At 37.2% G+C, this 21,344-nt stretch overlaps 1 protein-coding gene across 1 annotated transcript; it reads left to right on the forward strand.

The window, feature by feature from the left end:
• Positions 1-11,733: 11,733 nt before the first annotated feature.
• LOC132630267 (eukaryotic translation initiation factor 3 subunit A) lies at positions 11,734-18,718 on the forward strand. Its single transcript, XM_060345855.1, has 14 exons — positions 11,734-11,858; positions 12,922-12,986; positions 13,273-13,754; positions 14,225-14,440; positions 14,525-14,893; positions 14,990-15,019; positions 15,242-15,469; positions 15,582-15,743; positions 16,344-16,565; positions 16,641-16,844; positions 16,949-17,155; positions 17,298-17,378; positions 17,651-17,852; positions 17,988-18,718. The coding sequence occupies exons 2-14, from the start codon at positions 12,941-12,943 to the stop codon at positions 18,419-18,421; spliced, it is 2,883 nt and encodes a 960-aa protein (XP_060201838.1). The 5' UTR covers positions 11,734-11,858; positions 12,922-12,940; the 3' UTR covers positions 18,422-18,718.
• Positions 18,719-21,344: the final 2,626 nt, after the last annotated feature.

The following is a 21,344-nucleotide window of genomic DNA, read 5'->3' on the forward strand; positions in this document are numbered from 1 at the left end:
ACGGATTTGGTGGGATTGGACTGACGGCGCCGTCTGACACACGCATGGTGGGTAGTTGACCAGGACAGGACGTTACTGGCGCGTGACCCGCGTGCAACGGCCACACGGACCAACGGCTACTCGGACCAACGGCTACTCGGACCAACAGCCGTACGGACCAACGGCCATACGGACCAACGGTCACGAATGCTCGGGTCACCGGGCTTGGTCGTTCCAATGACGAAGAAGGAAGATCAGTCGGTCCCCTCGCTCCACCGGTTTGCCTCGCATCCGGTTTTTACCGTATACAGATAGCCCTACACTTCCCGGATCTCCGATCTATCGGAGTAACGGGGAGTGGATAACTTCCGAAACCGGTGGCCCTGTCAGCTCGTCGTTACCTTCTTGTTTCTTCGTTTTGAATGTTTGCCATTATTTTGGTCATGATCGTTGGTCCGTTTTAGGACAGGTCGACTCATAGTCGTTAATTCACCGTGCCCGTGGGACTTATTCGATGCTTCATAAGTTCAGATGTCTCCGAATTACGATAGGCATTTTCTTCAGGGTCGGTATTTTTTCAACCTTGGCAAAGTTTTTGATGTAGCAGTCCCCGTTCTGGGGGAATTTGCCGAGCTTTGGCTTGGGTCATTGTGACCTTGCCGCCTTTGTCGAATTTCGAGCACAATCCTCGATATAGAGTATGTGAGTGGGCAGTGCCGGAATACGGCGGTTTCCATCGGGGCGAAGTCCTTTTAACAGAAAGACACCCAAGATTTTGTTATACCAGTTTTTGGTAACTTTGCGTTTACAAAATGCTTGTACATATGAGAATTTTAATTCTTCCTTCCTTAGCCGTAGCAAATGAAAAATGGGACACGATTCATTATGATCGTTTGGTCCTTACATCGGAGGCTATGACCGGTGGCCGGGCCTTAGTTTTGCCGTAGCAAATGTTGAATGGGACACGATTCATTATGATCGTTTGGTCCTTACATCGGAGGTTGTGGTCGGGCCTTAGCTTTGCCGTAGCAAATGTTGAATGGGACATGATTCATTATGATCGTTTGGTCCTTACATCGGAGGTTGTGGCCGGTGGCCGGTGGCCGAGCCTTAGCTTTGCCGTAGCAAATGTTGAATGGGACACGATTCATTATGATCGTTTGGTCCTTAAATCGGAGGTTGTGGCCGGTGGCCGGGCCTTAGTTTTGCCGTAGCAAATGTTGAATGGGACACGATTCATTATGATCGTTTGGTCCTTACATCGGAGGCTGTGGCCGGTGGCCGGGCCTTAGCTTTGCCGTAGCAAATGCTAAATGGGACACGATTCATTATGATCGTTTGGTCCTTACACCGAAACCTAATGCAGAAGGTCCGGTCTTGATTTGTTGAGCTCCTCCGTTTTCCACTAACCGAGGTAAACCTCGATGTGGGTATAAGTCCCCTAGTGTTTATCCGAGCTGCAAGATCAGGCGAGCGCTATCAAGTCCCCACTCGTAGGCCGTGACCCCGAGTTCCCGACCGTTTGTCCTTATTTTTGTTAAGTAACACGTTGTACTTGTTGCCTCATTAAAAACCTTGTCGAAAAACCCATTTTGAGACAAAAATCGTATTAAGGAAAAGAGTGCAACACGCGTTTTCAGACCTAGATCCTAACTTTATCCGGTACTTGACTTCCTGCAAAAAAAAAAAAAAAGGTTAAACATGAGGTGTCCATACCTTAGCAGTAATATCCCTTCAAATGAGCCACGTTCCGGTTGTTGCACAATCGCTGCCCGTCCACGGATTCCAGCTGACACGATCCTTTGCCCGTTACCTCGGTTATCTTGTACGGTCTTTCCCAGCTCGGACCCAGTTTTCCTCCGTTGGGATTCTTGGTGCTCAAGGTATCTTTTCGAAGCACCAAGTCCCCAACTTAGAAATGTCAAAAATTGGCTCCCCGATTGTAGTACCTTTCCATTCTCTGCTTCTGGGTTGCAATGCAGACCAACGCATTTTCGCGAAGTTCATCCGTGAGATCGAGTTTCACAGCCGTGGCCTCCTCGTTTGACTCCTCGGTGGTATACCTGAACCGGGGACTCGGCCCGTTTATCACCCCCGCCCGGAGAAATGACTCGGGCCATCCCTTGATTTTTCCGACCTGAAGCTTGGTTTTCGAGAGTATGGCCGATACCTTTCCTTCGATGGTCCGGCCTCCGGTTCGTAATTCTTTCGTGATCTCTCCGAGGTTTTGTTCATTTTTACGGGCCCCGGGGGAAGCTCGAGTTGGTCATCCTCTATCCGAATTTTTGACTCGTATCGGTTATGGACATCCGCCCAGGTCACGGCCTCGTATTCCAGCAAGCTTTCCTTTAATTTGAACGAAGCCGTCGAGCTCTGAACATTGAGCCCCTTTGTGAAAGCTTGTGCGGCCCATTCCTCCAGAACCGGGGGGAGCTCCATTCGTTCCCTTTGGAACCGGTTGACAAATTCACGCAATAGCTCTTCGTCTCTTTGGGCTACACGGAAAATATCCGCCTTTCGAGCCTGCACCTTTTTGGCTCCGGCGTGTGCTTTTATGAAGGCATCGGCGAGCATTTCGAAAGAAGTGATTGAATGCTCGGGCAGGTGATCGTACCAAGTCAATGCTCCTTTTGACAGAGTTTCCCCGAACTTTTTCAGCAACACGGATTCGATTTCATCATCTTTCATATCATTGCCTTTTATAGCACAGGCGTATGAGGTCACATGTTCGTGAGGGTCCGTTGTGCCGTCATATTTTTGGATATCCGGCATTTTGAACCTCTTCGGGATCATTTTCGGAGCTGCACTCGGAGGAAAAGGCCTTTGGATGTACCTCTTTGAATCCGGCCCTTTCAAAATAGGCGGAGCCCCCGGGATTTGATCCACCCGAGAGTTGTATGTCTCCACCTTTTTTTCGGTCGAGTCCACCCGCTTCGCCAACGTTTCGAGCATTCTCAGAACCTCGGTGGATGAACCAGCTCCGGAGCCATTGCTTTCAACCATCCGTGCCTCATCTCTTCTCGGTTCAGCAACACTCTTCGCCTTTTTCGGGGTCGTTTTATCTCCTCTGTTTTGCAGCTGGGCTATTGCGATTCCCTGTTCGGCAATCGCCGCTCTCTGTTCCTGCAACATTTCAAAAATTAAACGCAAGTCAATATTATCATTCGGGGTATCCGGTTCTTTCCGGACTTGTGTCCCGGACAAAGTAATTGAATTGTTAGTATTTAAAGGGTCAGTGAGGTTTGGTAATCCTCGTGGCCCGCTGCCTTCATTTTCGGCCACGATCTCGTTGTTGTTGACGTGACCAGATTGCCCACTGTTAGCCATTTGGTCCGTTTTTTCCGAGACGGACAGCAGATGTTTCTGATTTTGATGGGTAAGATAGAGATCAAGATCAAAGACCACTATTATCCTAGCCCCACGGTGGGCGCCAAACTGTTTACCCCGAAATTGGGAAACCAATTGAATTTGTACGCGGGTATAGGATATGTGCTTGGATCTTGATGTATATTTGATAGCGGAAAATAAGCGTGTGAGTGTTTGGCAATAAAACGGCTAGTAACGGTGATTTGCTTAATTTGCTACGGACATAAACGTTTAGAAGCCATGTTGAATACTTAATGGAAGAAACACAACGTAAATGGAAACAAACGGCCTTGGCCGGATCAGATATTGAGAGAGAGATTGCATATATATTTTTCTATTACAAGTGTTCTTGGAAGATGAAGAAGCCAACCCTTACAAAGGAGGGGGATGTGCTCTATTTATAGTGTGACCTCCATGGGTCTCATATGATGTGAACTAATAAAATAATAGCAACAAGGACAGCTCTGCACGGATTTGGTGGGATTGGACTGACGGCGCCGTCTGACACACGCATAATGGGTAGTTGACCAGGACAGGACGTTACTGGCGCGTGACCCGCGTGCAACGGCCACACGGACCAACGGCTATTCGGACCAACGGCTACTCGGACCAACAACCGTACGGACCAACAGCCATACGGACCAACGGTCACGAATGCTCGGGTCACCGGGCTTGGTCGTTCCAATGACGAAAAAGGCAGATCAGTCGGTCCCCTCGCTCCACCGGTTTGCCTCGCATCCGGTTTTTACCATATACAATTTTACTTCCCCTAAGTAGTCATAGTTCAATGATGAGCACACTACTGACTCAGGAGTAGAGATCAATGTTATACTAAATGGAGGATCAATGCGGAGCACATCATCATTATGCATGATAGTCTCCCTTTAACTAAGTTGGTGATAACTCTCTTATATTTAATATTAAAATGAGTGGGGGATTATTGGAGTATGTACATTTTAATATTAAGAAACTATATTAAAGTGCATGATCTTGTCATGTTAGTGGCGATAAATTAAATATCCCACGAAAACTAAATCTTGTAACCACAGTCTCATGTTCTCTACTTTACTTAATATCCGACAATCTCATATTTATCTTATGGAAGAACTTTACACCTATAAATAATGTGTTTCTTTCTCGTATTGGTAATGAAAAAGTGTGGAAAAATATTGTGTTGCTATAAAGTGAGGTTGGTGTAGTGAAAGAGAGAGTAAGGACAGAGAAAAATATTAAGTCTTGTACTTATTCATTATAAAAAGAGAGTAATTTTATGTTGAAAGAATGGTTTTTATTGGTGGAGTTCTGGACTCTTCAACTAGGCCGAAGTTATTTGAGTCACACGACATTGACGGATTGTTGTATCCTGGAGCTTTAGACTCTTCAACCTCACTTTACAACAACACCACAATATTTTTCCACACCTTTTTTCACACACCAATATAAGGAAGAAGCACACTATTTATAGATATAAAACTCTTACATAAGATAAATATGAGATTGTGAATATTAAGTGAGGTAAAGAACATGGGATTGTGGTTAAAAGATTTAAGTATTAGTGGGGTATTTAGTAGGATGAATTACACCGCCACTTTCTTGTCAATTTATGGCCACTAACATGACAAGATAATGCACTTTAATATTTTTTTTTAATATTAAAATGAATGTACTCCAACATTTATATTTCTTAATGGGATTGGGACTGCTAGATACCTCTTTTCCACCTCAACTCAGCTGCCAAATCGCTTCTCTATAAGTGAGCCTAGCCGAGCATGAAGCCTTTGGGGTTCACCTTTAGGGGGTCGGGTATGTCCGATCCAACCCCGTTGACAAACTTAGTGGTGAGGGTCTTATGAAAATTAGAGGGTCTTATGAAAATTATTTTGAATAAAAATCATAAGTTGATGTTACTTTTATCTAAGGTGAAATTATGACAAAAAGGTAAGTATTTTTTCATTCTTAATAAGAGCAACTTGATTCAAGTTTTGAGTATGTGATCAACTTGTTACCAGCGCTTTGCCCCTAACATGGATTCCCAGTGCGATTTCGAATTTAGTCAGATTTCATATTATCAATTTTTCATTTTGCTTATGTATTTATTAGTTCTTCACACCGTTGAACAAAAGGAGGCAGATGGAAAAGCCTCTCCCCACTTGTTCAAATTGAGAGACTTGATGAACTCTACAACAATCACTCTTCATATTCTGCTCTGGCTTGTGTTAATGATTTGTTTTGTTTTTGGGAAGAATTACACCCGTTACCTACTTCCATTTCAATTCTAGTACAAGACAAGTGAGAATTCTTCCTAACCTAAATAAAAAGTGTAACTACTCATTAGGGTATGAAACAGAAGAAAAGAAGTACAAAGTTACAGCACAAAAATTTTGGGAAAGGAATACAAGAACACTGAGTTTTCACTTAAGGCATAGATGAACAAGAGAAGCTCAAAGCATTTCTCCTTATATTCTGATTTACAGTTTTGGTGTTTGCATTAGTGGAGTTATCTATCAGTTTGTTCGCGGTTATGATTCTGATTACGCACTTGTTATAGCTGCATTTAATGTCAAATCTAAAAAATTCAAATTAATTGCATTGTGAATGCATCTCATTACTAGCTTCCAGATTACAAGCTAATAGAGGTGAAGGGTAAATTAGCCGTCACAGATTGTTCTAAATAATTGAGTGGATGCACCCACTTGTGGATTTTAGAAAAGGGTTAACAGGCAAAAGCCATGTACTTTGTTTATAAAAGGATCTTTTGCAGAAGTCCTAAGTGTACTAAAAAACATTTCTCGTGAGTACTTATTTCTCTTGAATGCAAAAAATTGTTCACTCTCTTCCAAATCCTTCATTCTTCTAGGTTAAGTTCTTGTGATAGCCGAAATCAAAGAGTGCAACTTTGATTTCCAAAATAGACATTGTGTCCTGGGATTGGACTTTCCAACTTTGATTTTCCGTTAACCACTTGCATGGTGTGGGGGAAATTATTATCCTAAAGATAGTTTCCTGGAAGTGCCTTGCCTATTTGTTCCGGGTTTTTCATTGAATTCTCTTTTATTGATTTCTCTCTTTTGTTTATTAAATTTGTCCCGCACAAAGTTACTCCATTGTTTATTATTTTTAATATTCTACAACATTAGTCCCCTGATAACTCTTTGAACTTTATTTTCTCCTTGGCCTTAAGATAGCATGTTTGCAATGGAGCTAACAGGTTTTTTTGTTTAGTATTTATTATCGTTAAAACATCGAAACTGAAATTACTTATGAGTTCTATGATATAATAGGTTTTTTTTCTTTAAGGTAAAGGTTAGCTTCTATGATACATTATTATCATAAAATACATTTAGTGATTTTAATTAGTGCATACTTTATGGTTTCGGTAAAGTTGTAACAACATAGTTGTAGGGAACGTGTGAATCCCAAAGTCTTTTTTACTCGTTTATATTTTTAAAGTAGAAAAAAGGTCTCATTTTTTTTTTAATAAGCAAGATAGAAAATTAAACATTAAGTATTATGATATAAGTTATATTGATTGAAAGTCTAAAGAGTTTTTATGTTATTCGTGCAATTTAATATGTGATACTTATTGTTGTAGACCAATTTTACCTGCTGATGTAATAAAAACAATACAACTTCAGAGCTACTATAACCTAATAACCTTATAGGAGTTATATCTCTTAGTGCTGATCTTTTTGTTATGAATTAACATTTACCTTATGAAAAAAAAAAGGATAAGAATTGTTTGAGGCTTGAAAATGTTGAGGCAAGCCGTGATAAGAGTAGTGTTGATCCATTAGATGTTTGAACCAGTAATATGTTTTGATGCAAAGCCTGACATAGTGCAGTGTCGTAACTCCTCCTCGTCTTTAATTTCAAAGGGATTCTACTATTATTCAAAGCATATTTGAGGTTTTTCATTAATGATTTGACAGAATGTGCTATTAGTAACTTAGACTAAGTTTGTGTTTGGGAGTTTATATCTTGCAGGCACAACTGGGGCATTCATTAATTGTCTTAGCTGTTTAGGAACCTAAGATATTTTATTATGGTTTAGGCATGTGTTTAGAGATAGCATAATTAAAAACTTTAGCTGCAACACTTGGTGTAAGTTCATTTGCTTCATTCTTGATAGGCAGAATTACCTTTGTTTTGCTGCTTGGACACTTTGACAAAATACCCGATAAACACTTTACTGACACAGACATCATTGATGTGAAAAATATAGAATATTTTGTTGCCTTTTTGAGAATCTAAAGAGTACTATCATATAGTGCCTTGTTTTGTTTTTTGGATAAGGATCCTTATTATATGTTTGGTGTATGTATTTTAGAAAGCCGAGAAAAAGAATTTTTAGCATAAAGTTTACATTTTGACTGTGTAGTGGCCTAGTTGGTAGGATTCTCTTTGTAATGATGCTAAAGTCTTCGGTAAAGAGATAAATAAGTCCAAAATTTTAGCTTTTGCTGCCTTCTTTGTCAAAGTGTTTCAACTAAAATTATATTTCAAAAAGATTTATACACTTTAATTTTTTTCTGTAACAAGATTTTTTTTTGGCTTAAAATGTGATATAGTCCTTAATCAAGACAGTAAAAAACGATATCATTATCAGTTCAGCAAGCAACACTCTCCCTTTCATTTCCATATCTTGATGAAGGTATGCAAGCAAGTCATTTGCGCTAATAAGTTTTTGCCTTTTACTCACTTTTAACAAGCGTCTGATTACACTTGCACATAAGGATTTTTACTTATATTTCATAACTTAAAAAATTAGAGTTGGATATTAATCTAATTTGTATCTTTAAAATGGACATAAAATAAAGTTCTATCAATGAATTACTATCCAATTGCGATAAAAGCATCTATCGTGCAAGGTTGGTGCTTAGTTGTGTTGAGATATATATTATTGACCATGGTTTAGTTATAATTGTTATGAAACAATTATGTTATTCAATTTAATAAAGATTTCCGTTAACTGAATCATTAATATCTTCATGTCCTTTCACTTATATAGTAAAATAATTTGGTTTATAGGGTTTAACTTATCAATTGTTATAAGTTATAAAGTTTAAGTTTACAGCTTAAGGTAAAAGTTGGACACAACATCAGCATGATTGTATTGCAAAATTAAGTATAATTTATTGTAGAAATGATCTAATTATGATCTCTTGTGCTGGTACATTATGAATGTATTGAACATGGCTAAATAAAGGTAAGTGTTTTTATGCTGACTATAGAAACAAATTTTTTAGTTCATTAAATGTACTTATATTGGATAGAATTTTTATGAAAATATAATTTTTTTTTTATTTACTAATGGGTGAGTTCGTTAGGGATCAACAAACCTAATAAATTGAATGATGGCAATATATATTATGTGAATTGATAATTTATTGATAGAATTTATGTCTCGATTAAAGATCGACGATACCCCTTTAGAAAGCTTATAAGTTTTCATAATTTCAACTCTAAGGGTTCTTGTGTCTATCACATGAAATAAATTAAGTGAAAGTCTAAAAAAAATTATTAATCAATTAATTAAATTGTGAGCAATTTTCTATAGTTAATTGATTTCTATAATTTTAAGATGAGAAGTTAAATAAGTATTAACCTAGTTCGTCTAGGAAAGTAAGAAACAATTAGTATATATTTGGATCTTCCCAACAACAAAAAAGAGTACTTATAAATATACTTCCCACACACATAAGTTTGAGTCTGTGATTTCTAGAATCACACAACAAATTAAAAGATCGTGGGAGGAAGAACTTTGATTGTCGTGGGTGTTTTCTATCTTCAAAAGGTATGTAAATGATATTTTGTTTAATTAAACATTTATTTAGATGTTATGTTATATATAATATGAGAGATGTTCGTGTATGTTTTCACTTTGTACATGTCTTCCATCAAGTTAATGTTGTTTTGTTATAAACATAAAGTTTTGGAGGCAATGTATCAATATCGAAGAAAAGGATTGTATCTGTAAATTGCTATAATCTAAAGAAATCAATTTACCTTCCAAAAGGCAAAGAAAATTAAGGATGCCATAGTTTTTGGTATGGGAACTAAGTTCTACCCAATTAACTTAGTTACCATTACAAAGCATTCTAATAATCTAAGCATTGTCTAATGAAGGCTGAAGCAACACTATAGTTTTTTATTTGAACTTTTAAAGGTTAATTAGTTGCCATATGTATCCAAATACTACAATCTTTCCGTAGCAATATAATAAATTTAAACAAAATGATTAGGCGCCTGTATACTGATTTGATATTTGATATTTCGTCTTCAATAGTTACAAAGGATATTAATTTATATTTTTTTTTGGAAAATAGTAGCTATGTATTTTCTTTATTTATTAACAAAATCAAAGACAAGTACCTCTAATTTAAAATGTTACACCTACTTCCCCTGTTTAGCATTGCATATATATCTCCCTTCAAGCATTTGTGGGAAAAAGCATAAAATAATGAAAGTGAAAACTACACGAATGTTAATCAACTAAATTTAACTAGAACTTTCTATTTTCAAAATATACCAAATAAGAGTGATCCTTTTGTGCTTTTCTCTTTACACTGATAAGCTTAAACCTTTTTATTTTATTTGGAATTTTATAAAATTTCCTAGCAATATGAGAAAAGTAAAATATATTGATTGATGTTCTTTTATCTGTTTGAAAAAATTTTCAAATACAGTGTAAGCTATTGTTGGCTTTTATAAAACCCCACAAGCTTTTATTATATACGTATGGTAAGACCATGGTTGACCACCAAACGATGTCGTGCAGTGGATGAGGTTGCTCTTTCCTTAACCAGAGGTCTCGCGTTCGAGCCCTGGATATGGAAAAATCTTGGTAGGGAGCGCTTCCCCCAGAAATGGACCCTACCCAGTACGAATTCAGATATAGTCGGGCTCCAATATAGGTACCGGACACCAGGTTGAAAATAAAAAAAAAATAAAAAAAAAAAAGACCATGGTTGGAAATTGAAAAAAATCTACTGTATTATATTTATAATTTGTTTGTCCAAGATTTCAAATTTTGTTTATTTTGGAAAGTGTTTTTCGTCAATAGTATTTTTGAAAAAGTAGTTTGAAAAAAAAAGATTCTTGTTTGGCTAATCAATTTGAAAATCAATTTTGCCAATATTAGAGTAGCAATTTATGCTTGGTCAAGGTTCCAAAAGTGTTTTTGGAAACAAATTATTTTTTAAAGTTGCTGAAAAACAACTTCTACTACTATTTAAAAACGTTGTTTTTAGTCTTTTTAAAAGCTTGTCCAAACACCTCAACTATATAAAATAAGTTTTTTTTTCCTCTTAAACAATAACTTGGCTTCCCAAAAGCTTGACATTGAGGGTATATGTAATCTTAATATGAGAAGTTAAATAAATGTGTAATGCTAAATTTAAATATTTTAATTAGGTGCGTAATTACAAATTTTTAGTGAAATAATTCGTAATTTATTTATTATGATAAGAATAATTTAGATCGAAAGAAATACTCAGCATAGTAAGAAGCCTTATATATCAACTTTGTAATCCCAGTTAAATTAGGATTTTAATTATAAGTCATTACTTGGTGGAAAAAAATATATTTTACCTAACCTAATTCATCTCGGAAAAGGACAAATTAGTATGTATATAATCTTCCTATCAAGAATAATACTCTGCGAAAATTTTTGCAGACCCAAGTTCGAGTCTAGCACTGGGAAGAACGTGAGGGATTTTTTTTCCCTAGGTGTTTTCCAACTTTAACAAGTACGTACCCATTTCATGCTTAATTACTATTTATATTATGTATTTAATATTAAGTAAGCCGATTATGATTTTTATTGTATACGTTTTTTTATAAGAGAAACGTTATTGCTTTTATTTGAAGATAATCTTCATGCGTAAAACGCTAGGGTCGTTTGGTCCAGAAACAAGTTACACAGAGATTGTAATCATCATATTAAAAATTGAATATACTGTGTATAACTTAAATATATATTTGGCGTAAATATATGGTCTGAGGAGATTCACAAGGACAATTTTGGTATTTTGAATGCTTTATCCATATACAACTTAATTATAGTATTGTTATATTGGTTTTCTAAGAGTCTGTTTGGATTGACTTATTTAATGTGCTTTTAAGCTAAAATAACTCTTAAACACTTTTATAATATTTGACTAAAATAAAAAAGTATTTTTAAACATTTATTTTTAAGCAAAAATTATAAAAATAAGCTAAAAATTATAAATGAGCTTATAAGTCAATAAGTTATGGGCCCATCGAAACGGGCTCTAATTCTTACCGTCTTGTGATGTTTTTTAATTTAAGCTAGACTTGCACAAATTACAGGGCAAAATAACGTTACCCAAAGAGTATAGGGGGTCAAAGTAGTGTTTTGAATAAAAATAAAGGACCAGTTGGAGTGAACCCTGGTAACACATAATATTTGCTTTCACTTAGCTCATTGCCTCTTTTTCTAGGTTTTTAGGGCAAACAAAAGAGGCACCCAGAAAAGCATCCTAAATCCACTGGTAATTATCACATTAAACCATCTTTTTGTTGAAAAAATATTCCAACTTTTGTAAAAAAATATTGGAATTTTAGTACAGTTTTTAATCTGATATAAGTAGATTTGGATATATATATATATATGTGAATGTCCCATTTGGATTTATAGATGTGTTATGTTCTTGAATCTTGTGATTTATAATTTGGGGTCTTTTTTTCTTCTACTAAGATGAATAAAAACTGAAACTTTATCAGTTTTATTTGTTGTTGTATCAGTTTTGATATATATATATATATATATATATATGTGTGTGTGTGTGAATGGCCATTTGGAATTATAGATGCGTTATGTTCTTGAATGTCCGATTTATAATTTGGGTCTTTTTTTTTTTTTTTTGGTTCTTGGGGTGAATAAAAACTGAAACTTTATTAGTTTTGTGAGTAAAAAAAAAAATTGGCTAATTAGAGCGGAGTGGATATAGAGGATTAGTTTGTCTGACCGAACTAGTTTGGGATAGGGCTTAGTTTGATTTAATTGATTGATGGTTATTTAAGATTTGTGCCCATGGAAAAAGATTATAAAAAAAATTGATTTTTTTCTCAGTTTTATGAGTAGTTATATAGTTGAGTTTGAAATAGAGTGTCTATGCCGTTGCTACATGCTGTGATTTGCGATTTTTATTGTTCTTATTTGTTCTTTCTTGCGTGATATTGCTATCGACATGTTAGTTTAGATTTTTCCTGTTGGAGTATATTGGCTCACGGGTTCGAGCCCGCCTCAGAAAAAGCTTGGTTTTTAAGCTGAGAAGGGCTAGAGGGCAGACCTATTATCTACTTAGTTTTGGACCATGTGCCACTGGCTTTTAGAGATTTCACGGTTATAAAAAAAAAAAGGATGATAAAGAAATCATTTTTCTGGTCAGCTATTTCGGTATTTTTGTTGTTGGGGACAAAAAGAAGCTAACGTTTTGACCTTTTTGAACTACTGATTGGATTTTCTTGTATGTTGTCCTAGAAGTGCTACTATCTGTATGTAGATTTAACATTTTTCTCTGTCATTTCTCTCATCAAACTATTCATTTGCAGGTGAAAGTTCCTTGAAAACATGGCGACTTTTGCCAAACCTGAGAATGCTTTGAAGCGTGCTGAAGGTTAGTGGAGTTATTATCTGCATCTGATTTAGTAGATATCTTTTACAGAAAACTTCTCAAAGCTTTACTTTGAGATATGCCCTAGTATTACGGACTCTGTACACTTGCAGACTTATATCTCAAGTTACGGGTCTGTGGTTCTAGGAGGGGGTTGTATGGTCATAGGGCGAGGGTGGTCTAGATGATTTTTGATATTATGCGAGAGTGCAATTTTGCAAATTTCAGGTGTTTTTATAGCAAAAATTGAGAATCTTGGCATGTTGACAAGTTTAATGTTTTAATGCAGAGTTGATTACTGTTGGACAAAAGCAAGAAGCCCTGCAAGCACTTCATGATCTTATTACTTCAAGGAGGTATAGAGCATGGCAAAAAACTCTTGAAAGGATAATGTTCAAGTATGTTGAGCTATGTGTTGACATGAGAAGGGGGCGGTTCGCCAAGGATGGCCTGATTCAATATCGTATAGTCTGTCAACAAGTGAACATTAACTCCTTAGAGGAGGTAATAAAGCATTTCATGCACTTAGCTACTGAGCGAGCTGAACTGGCTCGCAATCAGGCACAGGCTTTGGAGGAAGCTCTGGATGTGGAAGACTTGGAAGCTGATAAAAGGCCTGAAGATCTTATGTTGAGTTATGTTAGTGGGGAGAAAGGAAAAGATAGATCTGATCGCGAGCTTGTCACTCCCTGGTTTAAGTTCTTGTGGGAGACATATAGAACTGTTCTGGAGATCTTGCGTAACAACTCAAGATTGGAGGCTCTGTATGCAGTAAGTTTCCTTGACCTTTCTTTTCATTAATGGTTGAATAATTATAGTGCTTTTATGCTCTGCGGTGAGATGTTTCAGTATCCTGACTTTTCAGGACTTGTTTAGACTGTGAGTAATCAGGTTGTTTGCCCTTTTTTCTTTTTCTATTAGCTTGCCTGAAAAGTGATTGTGCTTTTAGTAAATCAGAAATCAGTCCCTTTCTACTTTTTATTCACAAACTCCGTGGGCATCTTTCTCAGTTTGCTGGATATCGTTTTGTCAGAACAAGTTTATTCTGTTTGATATAAAAGTTTTATATGTCATCCTCTTTTTTTTTTTTTTTTGAGCGTTAGAACCTGATTTGTCCTGTATGCTATTTAAGATTTCTTCATGGTTCATAGGAAGTTCCGTACTCTTTCCATCTTTAGCTGGCATATAATTTTTTACTGAAGGAAATGAGGTTAATTAAGCTTCAAACCTGATTTGTTCAGATGACAGCACACCGAGCCTTTCAGTTCTGTAAGCAGTACAAACGTACAACAGAATTTCGCCGTCTTTGTGAAATCATCCGCAATCATTTGGCAAATCTCAACAAGTACAGAGATCAGAGGGACCGGCCTGATCTGTCTGCTCCAGAGAGCCTGCAATTGTATCTAGACACTAGATTTGAACAGCTGAAAGTTGCTACTGAACTGGGTCTTTGGCAGGTTATTACTTTTCTGATAGATTGTAAGCATATCATTTTGTCCTAAGAGAGTGAACTTTATATGTTTTAATTTTCTTTGACACAGGAAGCTTTTCGTTCCATTGAAGACATATATGGTTTGATGTGCATGGTTAAGAAAACCCCCAAGGCGTCATTGATGGTTGTTTACTATGGGAAGCTTACTGAGATATTTTGGATGTCGTCAAATCATCTTTATCATGCTTATGCATGGCTCAAGCTTTTCTCTCTTCAGAAGGGTTTTAATAAAAATTTAAGCCAGAAGGATTTGCAGCTAATAGCATCGTCTGTTGTCCTAGCAGCGCTTTCAGTGCCTCCTTATGATCAGTCATATGGTGCATCTCATCTTGAGCTTGAAAATGAGAAGGAGAGGAGTTTGAGGGTGGCCAATCTAATTGGTTTTGAAGTTGAACCCAAAGCTGAAAACAGAGTAGTGGTAATTTCATTTTTTATTATGTTATTTAGTTCTTTGTTTATTTATGTCGTTCTTTGGCTGATCAGCTTCAGTTCCCTTGCTGTTTCTCCTTTTCAGCTTTCTCGATCATCACTTCTCTCAGAGTTGGTGAGTAATTTTATTATGTTTTGTTTTGAATTTAGCATATAGTCCTTCAATATTTTTCCATTTTATAGTTTAAGTTCCTTTTGTCTCTTTTCATTTCAATGAACCCATTAAATTCTTGAGGCACAGATGAGCATATCATGCTGTTTCTGTAAATGTTTCAGTTGATTTTTTAATTGTGTGCTGGTTCCTTTTGTCTTTTCTTAATTGTTTCTCCTTCTGTAGGTGTCCAAAGGTGTGATGTCCTGTGTCACCCAAGAAGTGAAAGATCTTTATCATCTGTTAGAAAATGAGTTTCTTCCTTTGGATCTGGCACTGAAGGTGCAGCCCGTATTGACCAAAATATCAAAGCTTGGCGGTAAGCTGGCTTCAGTTTCCTCGGTTCCTGAAGTACAACTGTCTCAGTATGTTCCTGCCTTGGAAAAGCTTGCTACTCTAAGGTTGCTCCAACAGGTATGCACACTGTGTTTTGTACTTTTTGATAAAGTTAGGTGGAAGTCCCATCTTTCAATTCTGTCTTCATTTTAACTTAGAATGCTGCAATTTGTTCCTTTTCTTGTTGCAGGTTTCTCAGGTGTATCAGACAATCCAGATTGATAACATATCTAAGATGATCCCGTTCTTTGACTTCACTGTTATTGAGAAGATATCCGTTGATGCGGTTAGACGTAATTTTCTAGCCATCAAAGTTGATCACATGAAGGGTACTGTCTTCTTTGGTAAACAGGTATACTTCTGTCGCTTGGAATTGAATCTCTTGCCTACCTTTTTTGTTTGTTTGTGGGTAGGGCACACCTAGATGATCCTTTCCTGTGTCTTCGTCAGTTGGTCAGTGAGATTTTGTCAGCCCTATCAATTATCTATGCGGACCACATTGTTCTTTCCTTCATTGATGAAGTAAAACTATGTGCATAGATCGCTTATGAAATCTAGCTTTGTGTGTCTTTCTGTTATCTAATTTTAATGTTTTGCACAGTAAAATTGTGGGCTATCTAAGAGAGTGTTGTTGGCAGCATAATAATTTTTTCGTTTAGTCACTAGAATGGATCTGGCTCAAGGAGCTTGTGAATTCTGAAGAGCTGTGTTTAGTTTCTGAGATATAAGAGTTTTAGTGCATCGCTATTTTTGGCAGATTATGGATTTGTAAGTTCAGCCTTGTACCTCTGTGATATAATATGTTGATGAACTGATGCAGGAGAGTTTGTAAATGTTTCTCTTAGACACTTTGAACTATTTTGATTCCCCCCATTAAGCCGTGTAGGCTAGTCTATCATACATCGTTTGCTTATATCTTACCTTCTCATTTTTTATTTTTTTTTGATTCCAGAGTATTGAGGCTGAAGGACTCCGGGATCATCTGTCTCTTTTTGCTGAATCCCTTAGCAAGGCGAGGATGATGATCTATCCCCCAGCAAAGAAGGCTGCCAAGCTCGGGGATGCCCTGTCTAATTTAGCGGAGATAGTGGAGAAGGAGCACAGGAGACTTCTTGCACGGAAGTCCATTATTGAGAAACGCAAAGAGGAACAAGAGCGTTTACTCTTGGAAATGGTTTGAACTACTTGCGTTGTGAATTGCTCGTTATTGTTGTTCTCGTGTCTGAACTTTTATGACTATTTCTTTCAGGAACGAGTGGAAGAGTCAAAGAGGCGAGAGCTTCAAAAGATGACTGAAGATGCTGAGCAAAAGCGCATTGCTGCTGAGTATGAGCAAAGAAGGAACCAGCGAATTCTGAAGGAAATTGAGGACCGAGAACTTGAAGAGGCCCAAGCTATGCTGCAAGAAGCTGAAAAGCGCAGCAAGAGGAAGAAGAAGCCAGTCCTGGAGGGAGTAAGTATATAATTTGCAGTCCTATTCCCAAACCTTCAATTGGAAAATCTTACCTGGCTTTCCTTATTAAAAAAAAATCTTACCTGGCTTTAATTTGATTTCAGGAAAAGATGACTAAACAGGTGATCATGGAATTGGCTCTGAATGAGCAACTGAGGGAGAGGCAAGAAAGGGAGAAAAAGTTGCAGAAGTTTGCCAAAACTATGGATCATCTGGAAAGAGCTAAAAGAGAAGAAGCTGCACCTCTTATTGAAGCTGCATATAAACAGCGTTTAGCTGAAGAGGCAGCTCTTCATGAGCGCGAGCAGCAGGTTTGCATTAAAGATACATTATGCTTTTTGACCAACCACAATAACAAGTTCTTTCACATCTTAAGAAATGGAAGATTGATACATTATAACTTTATATGGAAGAATATTGCTGATGAATTTGCATTTTGACACACGTTTTCAGCAAGAGGTTGAACTGAGCAGGCAACGACATGCTGGAGAGTTGGAAGAGAAAAAGAGACTGGGACGCATGTTGGAGAACAAGGTAACTTTGCTAGCGATAAATAACACAATTGCATCCAGGATATCCTTTAGTTTTCAGGAATGTAGGCTTAACGTAGGAAATACATATGAATGTTACTTTCTCACTAGTTGAAATCTGAGCAGCCATCGGCTTGCTGAAGATTGATCTTGGTCTCTGACAAAATAGGTTATTGACATATTGATGTTGGTCTCTGACAAAATAGGTTATTGACATAGTCTGCATTGATTCATGCTAATGCATAGATCAGCTGATATATATTCCTAATTGTGCAGAGAATTTTGGAAGAAAGAGTTGTTAGTAGCCGGGAAGCTGAATTCAATAGATTGAAACGGGAGAGACAGGAAAGGATCAGCCAGATAATTCAACAAAAGAAGCAGGAGAGGGAAGCTAGGAGGAAAATGATATTCTTTCTGCGATCTGAGGAGGAGCGTCAAAAGAGGTTGCAGGAAGAGGAGGAAGCCCGCAAACGTGAAGGTACTTACAAACTATCCTTTTTAAGTTCTTTTCTCCCCACTGTTCCCCCTCCTCTCTTCCTCCATTCATTTGAGGTTTCAGTAGCTACTCGAATTTAATTTAGCATCCTATGGCAACTTTCTGAAAATATTGCAGAGGCAGAGAGACGGAAGAAAGAGGAAGCTGAGAGGCAAGCCAAGTTAGATGAGATTGCTGAAAAGCAGAGGAAGCGAATGCTAGAACTTGAAGAGAAAGAAAGACGGGAGAAAGAAGAGATCTTGCGTAGGCCCATAGCTGTGCTGCCAAAGTCTACTGCTGAGCCTCCAACCTTGGGGGGTCGTCCGACTGAACTTGGAGGAACTGCTCCTGTCCTTGCAGCAGCAGCTGCTGCACCTGCTGCTGGGAGATATGTTCCTAGGCACTTGCGAGGGAAAGTGGATGCTGCGGCCCCGGCAGCCCCACCTCCTGAAACTGACAGGTGGGGTGGCAGTGGCAGCAAGCCAGATGATCGACCATCATGGCGCGATGAACGAAAGCCCACATCATTTGGTAGTGGTTCGAGGACCAGTTGGTCGGGTTCTAGGCGGTGAATGGGGTTAGTAACTTATGAGTCGTGCAGTCTTGCATCCTCGGCATTTTGGTTCAAGAAATTCAATTTGTTGCATTTTACCTTAATGTGTATCAGAGATTGATTATGTGGTATTATGAGCTCTAGAGAGTAGCATTTCATGGGACATTTCCTAGACCTGTATGGAGAGGCTTGAAGTTTTTGACAGGCGATTCGATCTTGAAAAACTTTTTGTCGTATCAAGTAACTACTGTTGCTGTTATGTTCAACTTTCTTTTTCCTAAAGTATAAGACAATGCCTATATTATTTCCTATTGTTTATCATGTTTTTTCTACCCTTTCATACATTTCTTGGGCAATAATTCTTTGCAATAGGGGAAATAATACATTCCTAGGAGTTGTCGCTTTTGGACCAAATGTTCTAGAACCATATGATTCTTTTATTAGGTGAGAAAATGTACGGCGGACTAATTCAAGAGCAAAAATCGCATTGAATTCTTGTATCGTATTAATGTTTGGCATTTCTTCATCAGTCTTCTTCTGTTAAGTTCCTTCAAATATTTCCGTACGCAGAGACTTTTAAAAGGGCATTTTAGTAGGTGTTGTTTGGACATGAGTAGTGTGATATTTTGAAAAAAAAAAGATTTTCTCTGTCAATTTATCGGACACTTTTCTCTTTGTGAGATTCAGACATTAATTTAGACTGTTTTTTTGAACATAAAATCTATAGATTTTTCCAAATAAATTTACATTACGTTTAAAGAAAAACTTGTTTGATTCTCAAAAAGCGAAATGTGTCTTATAAATTGTGACAAAAGGAGTAGTGGTATTTTTTGGTACGTTGAGGAAAGATATATACAAGTTGAAGTTGAGGTTGAATATGCATTTCGAAAAAAAATGATGTCTTTTTGAGAGATATTTTGATTTTTGCTTAAAGTCCAGTGAGGTTCTCCTTCCTTTCTTTTTACCCTTGAAAATTGACTTTTTTTTTTCTCTCTAAGTTTGAAACGAAAAATTGACATAATGTATAATCAAACAGGTTTTTGATAACAAAGCACTTGAAAAAAGCATGGACTCTTAGTTGTTTTAATTACTCCCCGTGTCTCATTTAATAACGAGAGTTGACCTATTTGGGGAGTCAAACAATTCTTACTTTGGCTCAATTTCAAATATAAATTATTCAAAAAATTTATAATAAAATTTACATATTTGATACATCAAAAGTGCTATAAGTTTGCGTAATTAGTAATTCACATATATAAAAAGAGTTGAAAAAAATTCTAATCGAAGAAAAACAGTTTGACTTCCAAATAGGTAAGCTCTCATATAAATTGGGAAGTAGGGAGTAGAATTTTTTCTTTGGTCGTTTTAGAGATAGAATTAGGCACCACATAGTTTTTCTTCGTTTTACACCTACTTGAATTCAACATGACTTTGAAATAAAAAACTAAACAAGAAAAAGATCTTTCTTAAAGTATTATTTTATCTCGGGAAAAGGGTCAAATTTGCCCCTCTATTATGCGAAAAGGATCAAATTTATCTTCCGTTAAAATATCGGTTCAAAAATACCCCCGACGTTACCTATATGGTTCAAATATACCCCTTTTCCGTTAAGTATGTTCTAGGTGAACATCCAATCTCACATGTCATTGATATTTTGATGAGGTGAATGATACATGACATGCCACGTTAGCAGCCTAACCCATTTTACTCCTTACCTCCACTTCTTCTTCCATCACTAACATTTTCTTCCCCTCCATCTTAGTGAAAAATAATAATACAAGTGAGTGTTTGACCATTAACTCAAATTTGGGGAATCAAACCATGACTTTTGAAGTGGAGAGGTAAAAGTATGGTAATGGAGATGGTCCGGGGTCGTTTAGTTCGTGGATTAAATTATGTCGAAATTATAGTCCGATTATAATTCTGAGACTAATCTCCCATCTAAGAGGCGAGTTAAAATAATTCCAAGTTTGATAGTAAATTTTACACTGTGTTTAATTGAAAGTGTAAATTTATTTACTCAACCAAATATAATATAAATTTTATCCAAAATTTAATCCCGGTATCACACGTCTCCCGCAGCAAACGACTACTCAATTTTCGTGTGTGAAGTCTCCTCCAGCGCCAAAAACTGAGGGAGATGAAGCAGGGGCGGAGCCAGGATTTCGACGAAGGGTGTTCATATTTTAGGACAGGGGATGTGTGAGCGATAGTTTGCACACCCTTAGCCGCTAGGCTATCCTTCGTTTCTATGTCAAGGTTGTTCATTACTGGTATATATCCACAAAATTCTATATTTAACATAGGCATTCGATAATTTTTTCCGACGAAGGGTGTTCATATGAACACCCTTCAATGGCTGTGGCTCCGCCACTGAGATGAAGCCAAAGCAGAGCAAACCCACTAAGGGTGCTCAATTTTCTGCCACTTCAATGCAAGATTCAAGCTTTAACATCCCTATTCTGCCAGCAGAGCTCATCATGGAAATCCTCTTAAAGATTCCAGTAAAATCTCTCTTACAATTCAGGTGTGTTTCAAAATCTTGGTTTTCTTTAATCTTTAGTCCTGAATTTGTCAAGAACCATCTCAGTATATCTGCTAATAACAACAATGACTACAAACACTACAGGATTATGTTTAGATTGGTTGAACCTGAGTTCAATCTTTAGGATTGTTCCCTTAATTCTTTACTTTATGACTCTGTTACTAGAACATTTGACTTAGATTATCCTATGAAATCCCCCCATAAACCTGTCCAGATTGTTGGTTCTGTCAACAACAGCATACCCACCAGTGTAATGGGGTCTGGGGAGGATAGAGTGGACGCAGACCTTACCCCTACCTTGGGAGGTAGAAAGGTAGAGATAGTTGGTTCTGTCAATGGATTGATTTGTCTAGCCATTGATAAACAAGGTTGGTTTCTCTGGAATCCGTCGCTTAGG

This window comes from Lycium barbarum, chromosome 3 (assembly GCF_019175385.1).
Source record: "Lycium barbarum isolate Lr01 chromosome 3, ASM1917538v2, whole genome shotgun sequence".
NCBI lineage: Eukaryota > Viridiplantae > Streptophyta > Magnoliopsida > Solanales > Solanaceae > Lycium > Lycium barbarum.

Coding starts and splice junctions, on each gene's coding strand:
- LOC132630267 (XM_060345855.1), top strand. CDS start 12,941: ATGGCGACTTTTGCCAAACCTGAGAATGCTTTGAAGCGTGCTGAAG. Junction 15,020..15,241: donor CATCACTTCTCTCAGAGTTG/GTGAGTAATTTT, acceptor CTCCTTCTGTAG/GTGTCCAAAGGTGTGATGTC. Junction 16,566..16,640: donor AGCGTTTACTCTTGGAAATG/GTTTGAACTACT, acceptor TATTTCTTTCAG/GAACGAGTGGAAGAGTCAAA.